The sequence below is a fragment of the Chinchilla lanigera genome, unplaced genomic scaffold, assembly GCF_000276665.1.
Source record: "Chinchilla lanigera isolate Chin_1 unplaced genomic scaffold, ChiLan1.0 scaffold00066, whole genome shotgun sequence".
Classification (NCBI taxonomy): domain Eukaryota; kingdom Metazoa; phylum Chordata; class Mammalia; order Rodentia; family Chinchillidae; genus Chinchilla; species Chinchilla lanigera.
In genome coordinates this window covers 1,117,967-1,137,428 of record NW_004955467.1, presented here as the reverse complement: position 1 = coordinate 1,137,428, position 19,462 = coordinate 1,117,967, and the positions used below count along the sequence as shown (strand labels likewise).

At 39.4% G+C, this 19,462-nt stretch overlaps 1 protein-coding gene and 1 pseudogene across 10 annotated transcripts in view; both read right to left on the bottom strand.

Moving 5' to 3' along the window:
- LOC102008930 (cytospin-B) overlaps nt 1-19,462 on the bottom strand; it is a 278,140-nt gene that overhangs the window by 165,450 nt on the left and 93,228 nt on the right. For all 10 annotated transcript variants that reach the window (XM_005399302.2, XM_013522199.1, XM_013522201.1 and 7 more), the window contains one exon: nt 17,702-17,837. In XM_005399302.2, the coding sequence (XP_005399359.1) occupies nt 17,702-17,813 (112 nt within the window). In that variant the 5' untranslated portion in view covers nt 17,814-17,837. The remainder of the gene's footprint in view (nt 1-17,701; nt 17,838-19,462) is intronic.
- Nucleotides 7,242-15,747, bottom strand: LOC106150176 (annotated as a pseudogene).

Below are 19,462 nucleotides of genomic sequence, written 5' to 3'. Positions count from 1 at the left end.
TTTTTTTTTTTTTTTGTATTCTTGCACGGACCTCTGAAACACTTCTCAGATTCTTTCCTACAGTAAGGAAGAGTATATGCAAAAAATGTGCAAGTCCACTTGCTTTTCTCAACAAATGTTTCACAAATGTCCTCTCAATTAACTGTGTTTGATTAGAATAAACCTAGCTGATGGATGTGCTGGGTGTTTGCAAGTCCCTTTCCACATGATGAAGCCCTGGGAAGAGGCACAGTGCACCTGCAGAAGCAGAGGACCTGTGCAGGCCTACAGTCACCTAAGAGCACCACACACACCTTCCCTTCATCCCTCTATGTGTCAGCATCTCCAGGAATGAAAAGTAACTTTCTCATGAACCGAGGCAGGAGATCCAGCTTTTTGATAATGCTAACTAGAACAACACATTTAATTGGCTTAAAAGTATATGATATTAAGAAAGCTTCCACTTGGGCTAAGGGTGTAGCTCAGTGGTAGTGTGTGTCTAGCATGCATGAGGTTCTGGTTCAATCCCCAGCACTGCACGAAAAGGAAAAGAAGGAAGCTCCTGAGCCCATCTTTCCCTCCTTTCTCCAGGTGGAGGGGCAGCACAGAGTTGAGTATGGGCAGTGCAAGGAGGTCAGGGACACATGAAGAGGCTCAGGGTAGAGGGCCTGAGACTGGAGGACAGGGAGCAGGGTGGAGGTGGCAGGTAGGAGGAGGACTGTGACACTGACTACCTTAGGCACCGAAGCAAATAAACTTCGAAGAAAAAGAGAGCCATGTTTCTTACTCCCAAAGATGATAGTTACAGAGAAAGAGGTTAAGGCTAAAATTTAGGTTGATTTGGTAACTTCATCCTATATACATGCCAAATAAACTTCGAAGAAAAAGAGAGCCATGTTTCTCACTCCCAAAGATGATAGTTACAGAGAAAGAGGTTAAGACTAAAATTTAGGTCGATTTGGTAACTTCATACTATATACATGCTATATTAATATATATGATATATTTTAATATATTTATAACATACAAATATAAACACATATAAATATAACATATAAACAATGGTTATATATTTATGCATAGTAATATATATTATGCAATGTGTAAATATGCCATATGATCATATACACTCTATAAATATACATATACAAGGTGTTATATATGTGTGTTTGTACAGTAAAACTTGTAATAATCTACTGCTATGAATAACATCTGGGCCCCAGGGAAACATTTCACTTCTCTCTTCCTTCTTTTTTTTTTTTTTTTTTTTTTTTTTTTTTTTTTTTTTTTTTTTGGTTTTTCTCCGGTACCGGGAACCGAACTCACGACCTTGCGCTTGCCAGGCAGGCGCTTTTGCCGCTGAGCTAAATCCCCAGCCCCTCTCTCTTCCTTCTTGAGACAAGACCTTCATGATGCTGTGAAGGTCTGCGAGTTATACTGCGGCTCACTCTAGAATGGAGCTTAATTTGGAGAGCAGTCTGCAAAGCTGGGCAATGACGTCCTCAGAAACAATAACAAGTAATTTTAATGCATTAAACTGGTTTCAGACAAATACAAGATATTCTTCCACTTGGCCAGAGGTGCTGAGCATCTATTAAGTCCATTTTCTTTCTCATCCTCTCATCACAGCCAGTGGTTCTAGAATACTCACAAATCCTCCGGGAGTATCGGCAACAGGGTACCTAAGGAGAATTTTACAAATTAAGCAATCTAAGCAATTGTTATTACTCTCAAAGTTGTATATGTATATATGAATCTAGACATCACATGAGTCAAGGGTAATCTGAGGGAAAAATATCCTAACAGGGTAAAGCCCAAACACTGCAAGATGCTCAGACAACAAGGCAGGTAGGTTCTTTCTTTTTAACTGCCATAATTCCTAAGTGGGAGATTCTATTAAAGAGAATAGTTCAAATAGAAGAAATACATTTTATTAAAATACCTACATTGAAGGTTCTACTCTAGGTGTATGTGTGTGTGTGTGTGTGTGTGTGTGTCTGTGTGTGTCTGTGTGTGTGTATAATTGCAGTTAATATTTATAACTATGACATGAACAAGATTGGCTTCATTTTATAGACAAGGACATAATTTATATAAGAGCAGAAATTAATGAAGTTAAGAACAAAAACAATAAGGAGTAATAAAACAAAATGCTAGTCCTTTAAGATATCACTAAAATTGATAAACCTCTAGAAAGACTGACAAAAGAGAGAACATACAGGCTATCAGTATCAGAAATAAAATGGGGGCTATCACAACAGACCCTATAGACTCAAAAGGATAATAGAGAATACTACAAGTAACTCTATACATATAAAACTGGGCAACTTAGAAGAAATGAACTGATTGAAAAATATAACTCAGTATGAAATAGATAATACAAGCAGCCCTGTTAGAGATAATAAGACTATGAAAGGATGTTCAGTATCAGCCACTGGGGAAATGCAAATTAAAATAATGACAATAAAATATCACTGCATACCTACATCAATGGCTAAAAAACCAAAACAGAACAAAACAAAAAAAACAGCAACACACCAAATGTTGGCAAGAATGTAGAGAAGCTCAATCAAACATATTAGGTAGTTTCTTTTCTCTTTTATTTATTTTATTTATTTATCTTTTGTAACCCCAGCTGTCCTTTTTTTTTTTTTTTTTTTTTTTTTTTTTTTTTTTGGTTTTTCTCTGGTACCAGGAACCGAACTCATGACCTTGTGCTTGCCAGGCAAGCACTTTGCCGCTGAGCTAAATCCCCAGCCCCTCCAGCTGTCCTTAAACTCACAGAAATCTTTCTGCCTCAGCCTCTTTAGTGCTAGGGTTACAGGTGTGTGCCACCATGCCTGGTCTGGTAATGTCTTTTAAAAACTAAACATCCACCTACCATATGATCCAGCAATTGCACTCCTGGGCATTTTCCTCACAGAAATTCTCCCACAAAATAAAATGTTCACCAAAGTAAAAAAACTTACATAAATGCTTGTAACAGCTTTATTCATAACTGCAAAAAACTGGAAAAAACCAGATTCAATAAGCAAACAGTTAAATAAACTACTTTCCATTCATATCATGAAATACTATGAAGAAATATAAAAGGAATAATATTTGACACATTTAGCAACCTGTACGAATGTGAGTAAAAAATCCAGTACCAAAAGCTTGCATGCTGTATAATTCCACCTACAGAATAACAGAATTATAGAATTGGAAAACAAACTAGTGATGGACAAATGTTAAAAGCTGGGGGAGAAGGGAAATGGGTATGACTAAAAGGATGCCATGAGGAATCCCTGTGGTGATCCTGTAAGCTCACTGCACTATCACTTTGCAAAATGTTACTACTGGGGGAGACTGGATAAAGGGTACAGGATCTATCTGTATTATTACTTACAACTGCATGTGAATCTACGATTACTGCAAAATGAAAAAATGAAATGTTTAGCTAAATTAATAAACACATTAAATACATTTACACTGACTTTACATTTTGAAGAAAACGGTATACTTTGACTGCCATTATTATGATAACAACTACTATTATTATTGATCTTTCCTTTTTTTTGAAGCAGGGACTTGCTATATAGTTCAGCCAGGCCTTGAACTTACTTTGTTGCTGAGGCTGGCCTCAAACTCACGGTAATCTTCTTGCCTCAGTTTCCCAAGTGCTGTGCCACCATGCCAGCTATTGATCTTTAAGAAGGACTACAAATTACAAATTGATAAGAGAAAATACTAACATAGAACTAAGGAAAAAAAGCTGAGAAGGAAAAAAGACTGACCATCCCAAATTCACCCACTATGGATAAAAACAATGAAAGTGAGGAAGACAAGGATTTTTATCACATCTCCAACGTAACAGGTCATCTGAAATCCCTGAAACTTGGTATCTTTTACTAGAATAGCTAATCATTATCAGAAAAATGCAAGTAAACAGGAAGCCCCCTTTAAAGCACACGCTATGTTAGGTCAGCACCATGAAAATGAAGAAACTTTTTTTTTTTTAGAAATTGTTCTTAGTTACCTAAAGCCACACTCTTAACTGTTTTTCATAGAGACTCAAAGATGGTTTTACAGAGTATTTTTTATCATACATTGAATTTTCTAAGAATACAATTAATATTACCTCAAGGGAAGGCAGTGCTTTATTCTGCTTAAAAGTTTACTCTGAGATGTCAGCATTTAAGAACCACCAATGTCAACAGTGCTCAGATCTGAATTCACAACACCACACTCATTCTCCTTTGTGGCATTTATACCAACAGCCATCTCCACCCACACAGAGGTACCTAACTACCTCCCAGTGGAGTCGGCTTCCCACACTGACATGCTGAAACGTGACTTTATTTTTCTCCTATGTTATGAGTGGGGCACTGTGTTGGGTTTTTAATCATATACATGACTGATGAATAACATTTTGGATACTGAATGTGCCTTACAAAAAATTATCACAAAGGATAACGGGACCACAGCTGAGACCTCTGTGAGGAACGCTTCAGAGAGCATTCCAGGACCCCTTCTCACTGACCTTGCTTTCAAGAAGGTCAGGCATGGGAAGCAGCCAGGGCCAGCTGATAACAGCGAGGACAGCAGCCATGGCCGGCCACATTAGGGGCACTTACACAGCAGGGGTGCGTGCATCTACTCCAGGGCTCCACAAAGGGAACAACGCAAAACACAGAGAAAATAAAAGAAGAACAGGAAATTTGTCAAAGTTGTACCCCAGGCTTTCATACCTCCCCCACTTTCACCTTGACTAATACAAAGCATTTCCCCTTTTTCCTCTAACCGGGCATAAAAGATATGACTGGATACCCACATGCTCTCCTGGGGAATTCCTCTCAGTTTCCAATGCTGCACAAACACAAGCTTCCCTCTGTAAAGACGGAGGATCATTTAGAAAAAAATCACTAGATCCACATGGAAAAAATCTGTAGTTCACAGGAAGGGACCCATCTGAGGACTCCCAAGTAAATACATACCATGAAACAAAGTTACTAAAAGAAACTGACAATTTGAGAAAATCTCCAATTGTATTTTCATTGGAATTTAAGATTTTATAGTTATGAGAATAAGACTGGAAGTCATGAAGAAGAAATAATCTGAAATCAGAGAAATTATAGACAAAAGCTCAAGAACACAAAAGTCAAAGTAAAGAAACATAGAGAGCTGTTGGAGACCACTACAAAGCGGCTTTGCTCAGGAGAGCATTAACATTAACCAACTGGCTTTCCGCGTTTACTTGTGAGTGTCTGAAGCTTAGGCACCTTGTCTGGGGATGGGCAGTGGACTCACAGTACATGAACCTCTATGAGTCACCAGTCACCGCTAAGGCCTGTATTGGCCTGTGAAGCTGTCACACCTCAAAGGACAAGATAAGGCCATAGCTGAGGATGTTTGGCTCCAACCTCAATTAACTACAAGAGACTGCAGCTGCAGGCTCCACACTCCTACAATAAATACCAACCAAAAGATAAGGTAGTTCTGATTGACATAATTTACTACCTGGGAAAATTTTCCCAAGGTCCTGCTATATTCTCGCGTTTTCTTGAGTATCCTCCTCCTTTGTTTGAAAACCAAATAAATAAGGCCTGCCCAGAGAAGTCCTGGTCTATATTGAGAGAATCTCAAATGTTGTAAGAGAGTTAGACCCTTCTGAAGCCCTGAAATCATTTCAATTGTCTCATTTATTTAAGCCTTCGCCATCTAGACGCTTGGGAGATTTCGGGCCTGATCAGCCCACAATAACCAAGGGTTATCCAACCCAAGAGAAAGCAATGCATGTTAGATGGCAAACTTTTAAAAAAACATAGGCAGCATGAAAGTGGTTAAAAGAATCAAAGAGGCTATGTGACATGGAATATATACCCAGGAGACCAAATATGTACATATTTTAATATCTTGAAGGGACTCCAGGGTAAAAAGAGAAGCCACAATCAAAGTAATAACAGAATGCCTAGAAGGTATTTTAATAAAATCCCTCATTCAACTCTAATGACAACCTGAGTAAAACAGAAAGAGTAAAAACATTATTTCACACTGGTTTTCTGCATCATATTTAATGGCAAAGCACCAAAAAGGCATCCACAGCAGGATGAAAACAAGTCAAGGACATCACTAGTATTTAATGCAACTCCGGTCACATACAGAACAGCAGGAACAAGATAGAAATCAACAACTAGAATGGAGGAAACAAAAGGCGCTGTTCACTTGTAGAACACGTGGGAATCCACTGAAAACCACTATGTAAAGAAGAGAGGACAGTGAGGGAGTGAGCCAGCCACAAGTATCTGAAAATTACCTACTCAGGAAGCAGTGAAGCTGGGCGAGGTGCTCTGTAATCTCAGCACTCTGGGAGGGTTGCAAGTTCAAGTCCAATTCAGCAACTTAGTGAGATCCTGTTGCAAAATAAAAAATAAAAAACTGGCTGGGGATGTAGCTCAGGGCAAAGGTCCTGAGTTCAATTCCTACTACCACAAAAAACACAAAATAACAACAGAAGTCACAAAACAATGAAGCTGAGAGAGCAGGTGCACACCTGTAGTCCCATCTACTCGAGAAGCTCAGGCAAGAGGGTCACTGGAGTCCAGGAGCCTCAAAAAAAAAAAAACAAAAATAAACCTGTGTGCAGGGGTGCATACCTGTAATTCCAGCTACTTGGAAGGCTGAGGCAGGAGGAGTGAAAGTTCAAGCCCAATCTGGGCAATTTAGCAACATCCTGTCCTGTCTCAAAATAGAAAGAGCTGGGGATGTAGCTCAGCAGTAAAGAGCCTCTGGGTTCAATTCCCAGCACCCAAAAACAAAACAAAACAAAATTTAAAAAATGAGTGCTTGCTTTGGCAGCACTAATATTAAAACTGGAATGACAGAGAGATTAGCATGGCCCTCGTTTGTGTAAGGATGGCCTTCAAGTACATTCTGTATTTGAAAAAATTTTAAAAATACACCAAAGAATCCCATCCACAGTCGGAATAGAAACATAAAATGAAGGCACAAATGAGAAACAGGGAGAGGGGGGAGATGGAGACAGAGTCAGAGATAGAGAAAGACAGAAGCAGGCAGACAGACATTCTTGGGAGATGCAGGGAGAGTGCCCACCTTTCTGCACCATAGGCTTCTGGGAAGACCTGGAAAGACACCAGTCTCAAACAGCATTCTACCTTGTGCCTACTAGAAAGTCAGAGGAAAACGTGGTCCCCCTCCAAGGCCCTACCTGAACTACATACTCCCAGGAAATACAAAGCCACAAACCCTGTGCAGCATGAGGCCTAAGAGTTTAGCACCTTACACACCAAGACCAAGTCTAACACTGTCACAACTGGGTTTATTTCAGACACTGCTAAAACCTATGGATGAACAAAGTGTGGTTCATCTGTCACACAGAATACTATTCAGCCTTACAGAGGAAAAAAATTCTGACACAAGCTCCAACATGAATGGACTTTAAGGATACCACAGCAAGAGAAGTTAGCCAATCACAAAAAAGACAAATGCTGTATGGTCTCACTTATATATAGAATCTAAAGCAGTCCAACTTGTAGAGACTGAATGGGGAGAAGAAAATGGGGAGCTGCCACTCAGGGGGTACAGGCTGAGGTGGTACAAGAGGAACCAGTCTTAGGGAGCTGCTGTACAACACTATACCACACTCACTGCACATGTAAAGATGTGTTAGGAGTACATCTTACACCAAGTGTTCTTGCCACAATTTAAAAACGAACTAAGTGAAGAAAAAATAGAAGAAATGCAAATATTGAATCTGAAAGGTTACTTTTAATCACAAAATATATTCAGCAATAAACTCTCTAAAACTATAAAACAACAACAAATTCATTCCTAACGCTCTGTGATTTTACAGCCTGTCATCTCCAAGCAAACTCAAGACCCTTCATCTGTCCCACACCCGTCCTGGGATCCTCAGCACTTCCTCAGGCGGGCTGAGCGCCTGATGGAATCAGCATCTCCCTGAACTCAGCTCCACTCCTGGCCTTTGTGGCCCCCACCACTGTCTTCACATGCCTTCTGCCTTTCTTCTCACATATTCTGAACCTGCAGGCATGGGGTGGCCAAGGCAGTCATCTTACCTGCACCTCTTCCCTTCCCCACTCCCAAGTGCACACCATCCATCTCAGAGATTCCTGTGGCAGCATTGGTATTGCCTTCCCCTCTCCTTCACTGTCATCTCCTGGCTCAGCCCATCTCTCAGTTCTCTGACATTCCTGACCCACAGTGCTCCTCCTGAAAGGGCATCAGAGGGACGAACTCTCAGCCTCCAGCCTCTCACTTAGAAGACCTTCAGCATCGCTTTTTCCTACTCTCTGCCTAGCAAGCCACCTGTCCCTGGTTTCTTCTCAGCCTACCTTCGCTAATCGGAAGTCCTGGTGCCAATACTTACTAAGTGTGGATGTAGACAGCTGGTTTAATCTCTTGCTGCCTCAGTATCTGATATACAGAATGGAATGGAAATATGCTGTCTCATAGGCTAGCAGTAAAGACTAATAGAAACAATACTTATCAAGTACTTAGAATAGTACTGTAGTTAGTACACAGAGAGCAAAAAATGTCACTCATCGGTAGTAACACTTCTGTAGTAGGTGAAGGTGGTGCGGAATACGAAACAAAGATCCCTTCTAGCAGTAAACGGTGCAGCAGAAAAAAGGACTCTGGAATCAGGCCCTGGGTTTGCATTTGGGAACACTACCAAACCTTCACACACTAGAGGGTCATGAGAGTATCTACCTGCTGTGTTGAAGGAGTCTGTATCTGCCTTGCATGAGCCCAGGGTAATTTCCTTCCCAGGTAAGAGAAGACGGGCCCCACAGGTCAGAGACGAAGGTATTACCTGGGTATAACGTAAGTAACTGCAGAATGGATTGGCACTCGTGCCAGCAAGGACACAGATACCACCTGGGAAGCAGGCTGTTTTGACCTTGCAGACACAACTGCTTTGTCCTTATTGTAACACTGAGATATCTAAGATGCTGTGAACATTAAAGCAGTGTCTGGTCAAGATAAAACTGGCCCTTAACATTTATTTGTACTTACTGAACTTTTAGAAAGCACTAACATCAGTTTAAAATAACACTCTTTTAAGGTCTACATGTGCTATACAAAGAATCATCTAAACGAGCAATCTGATCTCCTTTCCTGCTGCTGCTCATCCCGTGCAGCCCCACTGGCCTCTTACTGCTCCCTGGATGTGTGGGGTAAGGGCAGATGCACAGCCTTTGCTCCAGTCAACTCTGCTGAAGTGGCCCTTCCCAGTTGCCCACATGGTTTAAGTTTTCCCTCTTCCATGTTCTACTTGTGCAGCTCCATGGAGGACCTTTCTCCTGGACACCAATGTGTCCCTTTTGCTTAGACAGTGCCAAGCACGTGGTCAGCACTTTAAAAATATATGTTGAATCAATGAATAAATAGAAGAAGGATTTCTAGAGTCAGGTACTTAAACCATTCTTCAGAGCCAAGACTCAGACTAGGACAGGTCTACATTTTCGATGCGGGCTGCCACCTGGTGGTGGGATTTCTTTACAACTTTCTAGGGGCTTCTGCAGCCTCTCACTTGATCCTGGGATCCACTTGATCCCAAAGCTGTTTATGGGACAGATAGGGAACTCCTACTAATGCCTGCACAAAGGGCACCTCAGAGAAAAGAGGAAGAATAAGAACTGCCTGCAATTCAGATACGTTAATAAAACTGATGACCGAAAATTAGAAAGAGTGGATACTCAGTGTGGACACCTGCGGTGGGCATGGGGACTACAAAGCCAAACTTGTTTGATCTTTCTGCGGTCAAGTTTCCCTATTCTGGATAAAATACCTCATTCTTTTTAAGGCTGGGGTGAGAATGAAATGCGATGACAGACCAGAGAGGCTGCCGCAGGGCGCAGGTGATTGGCTGCACACATAGCAGCTTCCCTTTTCTGACTTTTGTGCTGCAAGGTTTTGTTCTGGCTGAAGCAACTCTGGCAGAGCCCCTAGAAGACAGCAAGGTCTGCAAACTGAGACTAGAAATCACCTTGAAACAAATAAAAAGGAAAGACGAGAAAATGCATGCCTCCCAATTCAAGGGGTTCCAAAGCCACCCGGTTAGATGGCAAGTTAGTGCTACGTGTAAATGTGAGGTGGCAATATAATTATTATCCCCAAAAGATGGAACGTTTTTTGTCTCCTTCTAAGTCTGAGAGATTCTCTTTAAGAACAGATCAATTCCCAAGAAAGAAAGTAATACAGGCTGACTGTAGGTTGAAATACTGTAGTTTCAAAAATCACGGTATTATGTAACACTCTCATGACAGAATCACTTTCAACATTAATACAGTCAAGTGAAGGCATGATAATTCGAGCTGATGGATGTGCCAATTACCCTTCTCTGCTTTATGTGCATGAGCTGAAGTATCACTTTGTATTCTACAAATATGTGCAGTTATTATGTGACAGTAAAAAATAAAAATATTAAGAGAAAAATTTATACACTTGAAAGGTAACATCACGTATGTATTAAAGAAAACAAGTCCAAAAACTAAGACTTGACAGTCATAAAAGGCTTCTGCCCCATAAGCATATAATATAATTTCTACTTATAATTTTCCTTTCAGAAGAAATTAGCTACATATTGCCAGCATGTCTTTGATTTCCTTTGATCCTTCTCCTTCACAGCTGAAAGAGTGGGGAATTGCTTTCAGTCCTATGATCTTCTACTGGGTGGTGCCCTTTCTAACACGTAAAGTAATTTCCACCTTTGTCTCAACTGCATTAATATTTTAAAATCTGAACTTAGGGCCAGGACCAGGATTTTCATTTTACTGTTTTCCATTCACATTGCTACAGTTTGATCTGGAAAGCCTCTCCAAGGGCTACATGTCAAAGGTTCAGTCCCCAGGGTGGTGGTATTGGGAAGGGGGGATGTTCTGAGGGACAGGGGATCAGGGGGAGAAGGATGGATTGAGAAGGATGTCACAGAAGAGGGTTGTGGGACCTCAACTCCTTTTTTAACTCTCTTTTGCTCCCTGGCCATGAAATGAGCAGTTTTGGCCCACCATGTTCTCCCTCTGTAATAAGCTGCCTCCTCATGGGCTCAAAACAATGATATCTGCTGGCCTTGGATGGGAACCTTCAAAACTGTGAGCTGAAATAACCCTTTTATATAGGTTTTTTTATAGGTCTTGGGAGATAGGTCAGTGGCAAGAATGCTTGCCTAGCATGTATAAGTCACTTGGTTCAATCCTGGCACCACATATAGACGCCCTTATACACTTTTGTCTGTATAAGTTGATTATCTCAGGTTTTTTTTTTCCTTTGGTTTTTTGTGAGACAGGGTGTCACTATGCAGTTCAGGCTGGCCTTGAGTTCACTTTGTAGTCCAGGCTGGTCTCAAACTTACAATGATCCTCCTGCCTCTGCCTCCCAAGTGATGGGATTACAGGCGTGCGCTACCACACCCAGTCATCTCAGGTATTTTGTTATAGTGACAGAAACACATGTAGACAAAATGCAATCAAATATTCAAGTAACTACTCAAATACTAATGTACTATTACAAACATTGCAGCACCTAAAACATAGATGTACTGCAGGCCACTGCTCCTAACCACGGTCCCAACAGACAGGAATTCATCATGAAGAAGGCAGTTTGGGGTATCACAAAAATGTACAAAAGTGTCAGCTATCCAGAAGCTAGTACCAAATGTTGAGTACTACCTATATTCAAAAATAAAAGCTCCAGGGCTGGTGGTATTGTTCAGTAGTACAGCATTTGCCTAGCATGTGTGAGGCCATGTTCCATCCCTACCACTGCAAAAAAGATGGGAGTAGGGAGAGGAAATTAATTTCAAATTCAACCCTACTAAGTCAGAGAATTTAATTTCATTAAAATAAGTGAATTTGAGTAACTAGGAGAATAACAACGGTGTCTTATATTCCCAAAGCCCATTATAGCTTGTATATATTCACAGTAGTTTGTCTCAAGGACGTCACTGTGTAGGAGATATGTAGTTACTTCCTTCATTTGATAAATAAGGAAGTTAGTGCCCCACAGGGTTGAGGGCCTGCCCACTTCAGAGCCAGCCTTTTGCTGGAATCCCGAATAAATGACCACAGGCCACACCACCATACAGCTAAGAAACACCTCAAAAAAGACAAGTAGAAGATGAAGGAGGTGGCGAAAGAAACAAACAAATTTAGGTTGCTAATCTGCTTTTGATTTTTTTATAGCAGTCTATGTATATGTTAAATTTTTTCAAACAGTACAAGAAAATCTAAAGTCTTCCTCCATCACTGGTAATTCTCCTCAAAGATAACCATTCTTATATCCTTATTTATTCCACCATTTAAAAATTTTATGATTTAAAAAAAATTTATGATTTCAATATTTAACATATACTTTAAAATGAAAACAAGTGAGGCTATACTATATACACAACATTGTTTTCCCTTAGTTTCAGTATGTTACTAATTATGTCATATATCTAATAATATCTTCAAGATCTGTCCCTACCAGTACAGACAAATTTGTGTTTGTTTTCCTGGCTGCATATTATTCTACTGGCTCAAAACCTCATTATTCAACTACCCCATACTGATAAACACAATGTGTCCATTATTTTACAGCTATAAATAATGATGCACCCGAACATAGTGGTACACAACTGTCAGCACTTGGAGGCGGAGACGGGAGGATCATTGTGAGGTTGAAGCTAGTCTAGACTGTATAGTGAGTTCAAGGCCAGCCTGGAATTCATAGTGAGACCCTGTCCCCACAAAACAAAACAAAAACAAAAAGCAATAATGGTGCATCTAAACAACTTGCTCATAAAGAGTGGCATCTTTTTTCAAGAATGTCAATAGTGTTAAGTAATAAACAGCAGCGAGGTTAGGCAGACAGTTCAGTGGTAACACACAGACAAGGTCCTGGATTTGATCCCTAGCAAGAACAATAATAAAACCAATAAAGAAAAGAATAATGATGTAAATAGGAGAAATCCTTGGTAAATCTCTATATGTATGTAAAACTTAGACAATATCATGACATTGGGTGTCAACTACATGCAGTGCGCCAGCACCCTGCACCTTAAGCAACATCAGCAATGACCCACTGCTTTGATTTGCTGATACGTTAGGGGAAATCACATCGTGTGTGTAATGAATGCTTTGATTAATATGTCTTAAACTATATGTAAGTGAGGCTTAGCATCCGTCCACTGGCTGGCTGTATTCTTTTGTGACACATTTTTCTATTGTATCCTTTTCTTTTCTCTTGTGGATTTGTATAAATTCTTTGTAAACAAACCCTTTGTTACACATATTGCAAATAGTTTCCTCTTTTCACAAAGCACTTTTTATATTTATTTAATAATACTTTTCATCTTTCCCTTTATGACTTGTGTTTGTTCTTATTTAAGCCCAAGGCTAATACTACAAATTAATTCTCTGATGTTTTCTCTTTGTACTTTCATAGTTTCATGTTTTATTAATTAAATCTTTACTCCATTTGAAATTTATTTTGATGAGAGAAATGAAATAGGGTTTCAGCTTTAGTTTTTCCTAAAGCTTTTATCAGCCTTTTTTAATGGTGCTAGGGATTGAACTCAGGACCTCCCACGTGCTAAGCACGTGTTCTACTACTGAGCTTCACACTTTGCCCCTCATTCGTTGCTGTTTTTTTATAGGGAAATTATCTTTACTAGCTTTTATTTGCACATGAATTTTTTTTTTTTTTTAAAAAGCAAACAGTGCTAATGACCACTCTGGTAAAATACAGTTCTCAAAGCTACAGAGGATTACATCCTTTGGGTGGGTTTTCTTTCCCAAGGATGGCGAGCCTGCTGGCCATGACAGCAGTGACTGCTTCCCACAGCAGCATGTACCACATGCGCTCACCTTCGAAACTTTTCCAGTCTGTCGGTCTTTCTCTACACAGTAGCAGCTATCTCAGGACGCTGCGAAAGTAGTTGCCAGGTTATACATTTTATCACAGAGTCTACGGAGAAATAAGTCATCTAAAATCTTTTGCAAAATCTCAGGAAAAACATAAAATGCATCAGCCTAATTTCCATCCCTTTTTCGGGCCCCAAATGATCTTCATCTCCCAAGCGATTGTCTGGTGCATCTCTTCATCAGTACTGGCCAGACATGCAGTAGACCTGACACTAGGGAAAGCATACATCGGTAAGCAGCTGTGTTCCCCCTGCTGTCTAGCATTTTGTTAAAGAAGTTATAGTCATTCATCTGGTTATGGGAAAGATCATCATATTTGATGCAGCCGTAAGCAGCAACTGTCTGACCAGCTTTCAATTTACCTGCAGAGAGACTCTGTCTCTCTGTTTTTCCTTCTATTTGCCCATGGATCATTTTAGTCTTTCTTCCAGAAGTTCTGTGAGGCACACTGTTTCACCTGAATGTGTTTTAAATTTTTTGTCTTCCTGTAGCACCACACCAAATCCAGCATAGGACACTCGACTTACTTTAGGATTACACCAACCCATCATTTGAGCAGAAGCAAACATTGTGTTAAAGTGTACAGACTGTCCACTGTTCACCACATAATCATATCTGCTTTCCCCTCAAGCAGTCCTTGTTTAATAGCAGCCAGGTTAAAAGTATTACAGGCACAACCACTATCTGATTTCACTGCGGTCCACGGTATGGACCACCCTGGGCAAACACAATCTTTCTGCCATCATCCACTTGCACGAGTCCTTTATCTCCAAATTCTTTTCCAACATCATTCATCCTATCTTGATACAAGGACCCTCCTCTCTCTATTAAGGCAATATCCAATGTATCATACATTTTATTAAATTCTTGGTGGGAGACATCACAAATACATTTCCACGGCTGTGTAATATCTGCATCTTTACTCAGAAGCCAAATGACACACTGATATGCTCCTCTTCTTAGAGTCCTCATAAAAGGCCTGAATATCCCCAGTATGTGGTGAAACTCAGACAGTCTAGAAGTTTATCTTGTAGGTGAGCAGTGAGCACGCCAAACTGGGTCCCCCAGTCTCCTACATGGTTTAACCTGAGCATATCATATCCTGAAAATTCAAAGAGGCAGCACACACCTTAGCTGATCTTAGGTGGCCTACATGCATTTCTAGCTATCCTAGGAGAAGAAAAGGCAATTACAATCTTTTTATTCTCTCTGATGGCAGGAGGCTCAACTCCATTCACCAAGAGTTTGGTCAATTGTTTTAACACAAAATCCTTTCTTAAGTGGACATTTGTGAAACCAGGACCTGCAATTTTTTTTTTTAGTATCAGGAATTGAACTCAGGACCTTGCACTTGCCAAGCAGGCACTTGTTCCACTGAGCTATGTCCCCGGCCAGGACCAGCAATTTCAACTTTTTCAATACATTCATTATTTAGCAGGTATTTGGTAATGTTTTTAGCAATTTCTCTTGGATTTATGATCTGTTCTTTGGTCTTCAGCATCTGAGAAATACCTACGGCACTATTATACCAATACTCTCCAAATCTGGGCTGCTGACGTGGTGCTACTATCAGAGGAGAATTTTCCAAGTCTGGATGTACAGCCTTAATGGCACAACCAAATACTTCTTGAAGGCAGCTATTAATACTAATCACATTTTTAGTTGGTCTGTTCTTTTCTGTCTGAAGAATCTCTCAAAGAATATTCAGTCAATACTTTAATTTTAAATTTTATTCTTGCAAGAGCTACAAATTTGGAAAAATTTCCAAATAGTTACAATTTTTCAGCTGGTCAGTTCCAGCAGTCAGAGACTTAATCTCTTTTCCTGCTGCAGCAGCCATGTGCAGCAGGAGCCACTAACACACCCATTCTCTCACCAGCACCTCCTCATCATCACTGTTGAGCAAATTTATCAATATAAAAAGCTGCCTTTACCTGTACTAAATCCACTGCATGCCCTGGACTTTCTCAATATTGCACCGAGCTGCCTATGTCTTCTTAGGTTCCAATATGCCAGGTTATTCCCTTGATTATGTTTTTAGAACTTTCCTGGTTATTTTAGAATATTTATTATTCTCTATTAGGATTTCTCAGCAGTGGTACTATTGACAGTTTGAGAAGTTAACTGTCCGAAACTGTGTGCATTTAAGATGTTTAGCAGCACCTCTGCCCTCTCCCCACTAGATGTCAGTATTACCTCCCAGATGTGACACCAAAATGTCTTCGTGCATTATTGCCAATTGCTGGAAACAAATGGGCCCCCAGTGAGAACTGCCATTTAGATAAATCCTAGTACCGTTTTATCTGTGTTTCCACTCCCGCATTCTCACTTCTACTTTAATTAAAGTGTAGGGCAATTTAGGGATCCCTATTCTATTTAATGTTATACTATTACATTTGTTGTTATAGTTAACCTTCCGTTCCTAAAACCATGTCTTCCGCCTTCCACTTAGTTATGCCTTCTTTGAGAAACATAAGCTTGTCCTATAAAGGATTTTAAGATTTTTAAATATACTGGTTCTGCAACTATTAAGTTTATTTCTAAGTATTTTACCTTTTCATGCCTTTATAAATGGGACTATGTCTTACATTATTTTTAACTGGTCATTGACATAAAAGCTATTTTTTTTATCTATGTATGTATGTATCTATCTATATAACTATTTATTTAGAGATGGGGGGGTCTCTCTATGTTTCCTAGCCTGGCTTCAAACTCCTAAGCTCAAATAATCTTTCTGTCTCAGCCTCCTATTGGCTGGGACTGTAGGTGCACACAACTGCACCTGGAAGGGTGCATCTACTTCATCTCATCAAGGCAGTCTCTATACATCCATAATTTACCAAGAGTTTATTATTAAATCAGAAAGATTATTAATTGTAATAAGTTCATCTTCCATATCTATCAAGGTGACCATGTGGGTTTTCTTCTTTGGCCTATTGATACTGTATGCTAGATTATATTCAGATTCCCTAACATTCATTCATGCTTAGACGACATAACTCCACTTGGTTGTGATGTACACTACTGTTCTTTTACTCTCCTTTTAAATTCTACTGGCTAAGATTTTGATCTTACATTTTTGCGTTAACATTTGAGAGTAAGAATCTTCTGTCATATTTTGGTAGTGCTTTATTAACTTTTGGAATTAGTATTAGGCTCGCTTGATAAATATAAATTGTATTCTCATTTGCTGTATTTTAAAACCAAATGTGTATGTACATTTAGTATGAAATCACTCCTTAAACAGTAAAACTGTTATACAGAAACACCAGGCCATTCCCCTTATCTCCAAAAGCTACTTATAAGCTTTAAAGTTTCAACTTTTTGAAAACTGAATACAGTAAATTAAAATATGCTTCTGAAAAGTAGTCTTGTTTTATGCTAAGAGCACAAAATCTCAAGTATACCAACATTCAACACCATTATAGCTTAATAACAATATATTTGTTTTCCCATTTCAGACAGTTTAATACTCTGTTGGAAGCTGCATTTTAAGAGCGAGACAACAAAAAAGCTTAGCTATGTCTTACCAAGATGAGCCCAGGAACACACATCATATTGCCTGGCTCCCAAAAGGATTTCACACACATGGTAACAAGTAACCTTCTGAAGGGACAGAGAAATCATAGCACTCCTGCCCCAATGGCTGTGAACTCCTTGTGGCAACAACATTGCTTAAAATAGTTCCTGGCACACAGTAAGTGTTCAGTAAGTATCTAATGAAGGGAGGAATGTATGAATCACTGACATGCTTTCACATAGCCAAGATGAATGGCCTCCTGGATTCCTCCTACCTGTAGTGGTCCTCAGGCGGCTCTCAGCAAGCTCAGAGATGGCTCCAGCTGTCGCAGTCTTTTTCAGTCGCACTACCCCTGATGAGGAGGTACTTCCAGGCTTGTTGAGCATGTCCTCGCTGCTGGCTCTCTTGAGCTATGAGAGATGGTAGAGGGAAAGAGAGAAGATGAAGAGACACTTCTTCAATAAGGAGTGCTGTGTTCAATATGTTCTCAAGGACATTCTCGAAAGAGACAGGACTACAACTCCATGAACCCAAACAGAATGAATCCACCAGGCAAAACAAGCAACTAAACAGAGGGGGAATAAAGAGAATCAACAACAGGAAAATAACATGACAAGGATAAGTCAATATGTATCAGTTATAACCATCAATGTAAATGGTCTTAATTCACCAATCAAAAGAAACACACTGGCATAATGAATCAAGAAGCATGATCCAACAATATGCTGCATACAAGAAACACATTTAATTCAAAAGCAATTCATAGCCTGAAAGTCAGGGGATGGAAAACAATACTCCATGCAACAGAAACCCAGAGAAAAGCAAGAACAGCTATTCTATTTGCAGACAAAGTGAATTTCAAGTCAAAACTGATTAAGAGAGACAAAGAAGGTCACCACATCTTTGTAAAGGAAACAATACAAGAGGAAGAGATAACAGTCATAAATACATATGCAACAAATACCAGTGCACCCAACTATATAAAACAAATATTAATGGACATGAAAAGTCAAGTAAGCAATAATACAACTGCTATGGGGACCTCAATACACCACTATCACAAACAGACAGATCAACCTGATAAAAAATCAACAATGAAATACAGAATTGAAACAAACTTTTAAATAAATGGATTTAGTAGATGTAAGCAATAATACAATTGCTATGGGGGACCTCAATACATCACTATCACAGACAGATCAACCTGACAAAAAATCAACAATGAAATACAGAATTGAAACAAACTTTTAAACAAATGAATTTAGATGTTTATAGAGTGTTCTGTTCCACAACATCAGAATACACATTCTCAGCTGTACAAGGGATGCTCTCCAAAATGGACCACATACTAGCTCACAGAACATGAGTAAATGCAAAGCAGTTGAAATCATCCTATACATATTATTAGACCACAGTGAAATGAAATTGGAAATCAACGGCAAAGGAAACCATAAGAACTTCTTAAACACATGGAAATTAAATAGCATCCTTCTGAACAACCAAAAGGTCATAGATAAAATTAAAGAAGAAATTAGATAGTGTCTACAATTAAATGATAATGCCAACACAACATACTGGAATTTATGGGACACAAAGAAAGCAGTCCTACATGGAAATTTTATAGTAGGGAAATCCCATATCAGAAAAACAGAGCAAGCTCAAATAAAAAACCTAATGTTGAACCTCAAGTTGCCAGAAAAAGAACAGCAAGTCAACCACAAAGCTTGTATGAGGGAGGAAATTATAAAGATCAAGCAGAATTTAATGAATTGAGACTAAGAAAACAATACAAAGAATGAAGAACTGGTTCTTTGATTTAATAAAATTGAAAAACCTTTAGCTGAACTTATCAAAAAGAAAGGAAGGAAGGAAGGAAGGAAGGAAGGAAGGAAGGAAGGAATAACTCAAATCCATGTAGTTAGTAATGAAAAGGGTGAAATCATAACAGATCCTGCAGAAATTCAGAAGATCAACAATACCCAGTTCAAGAACCTGTATTCTAATTTTTTTTTTTTTTTTTTGGTTTTTCTCTGGT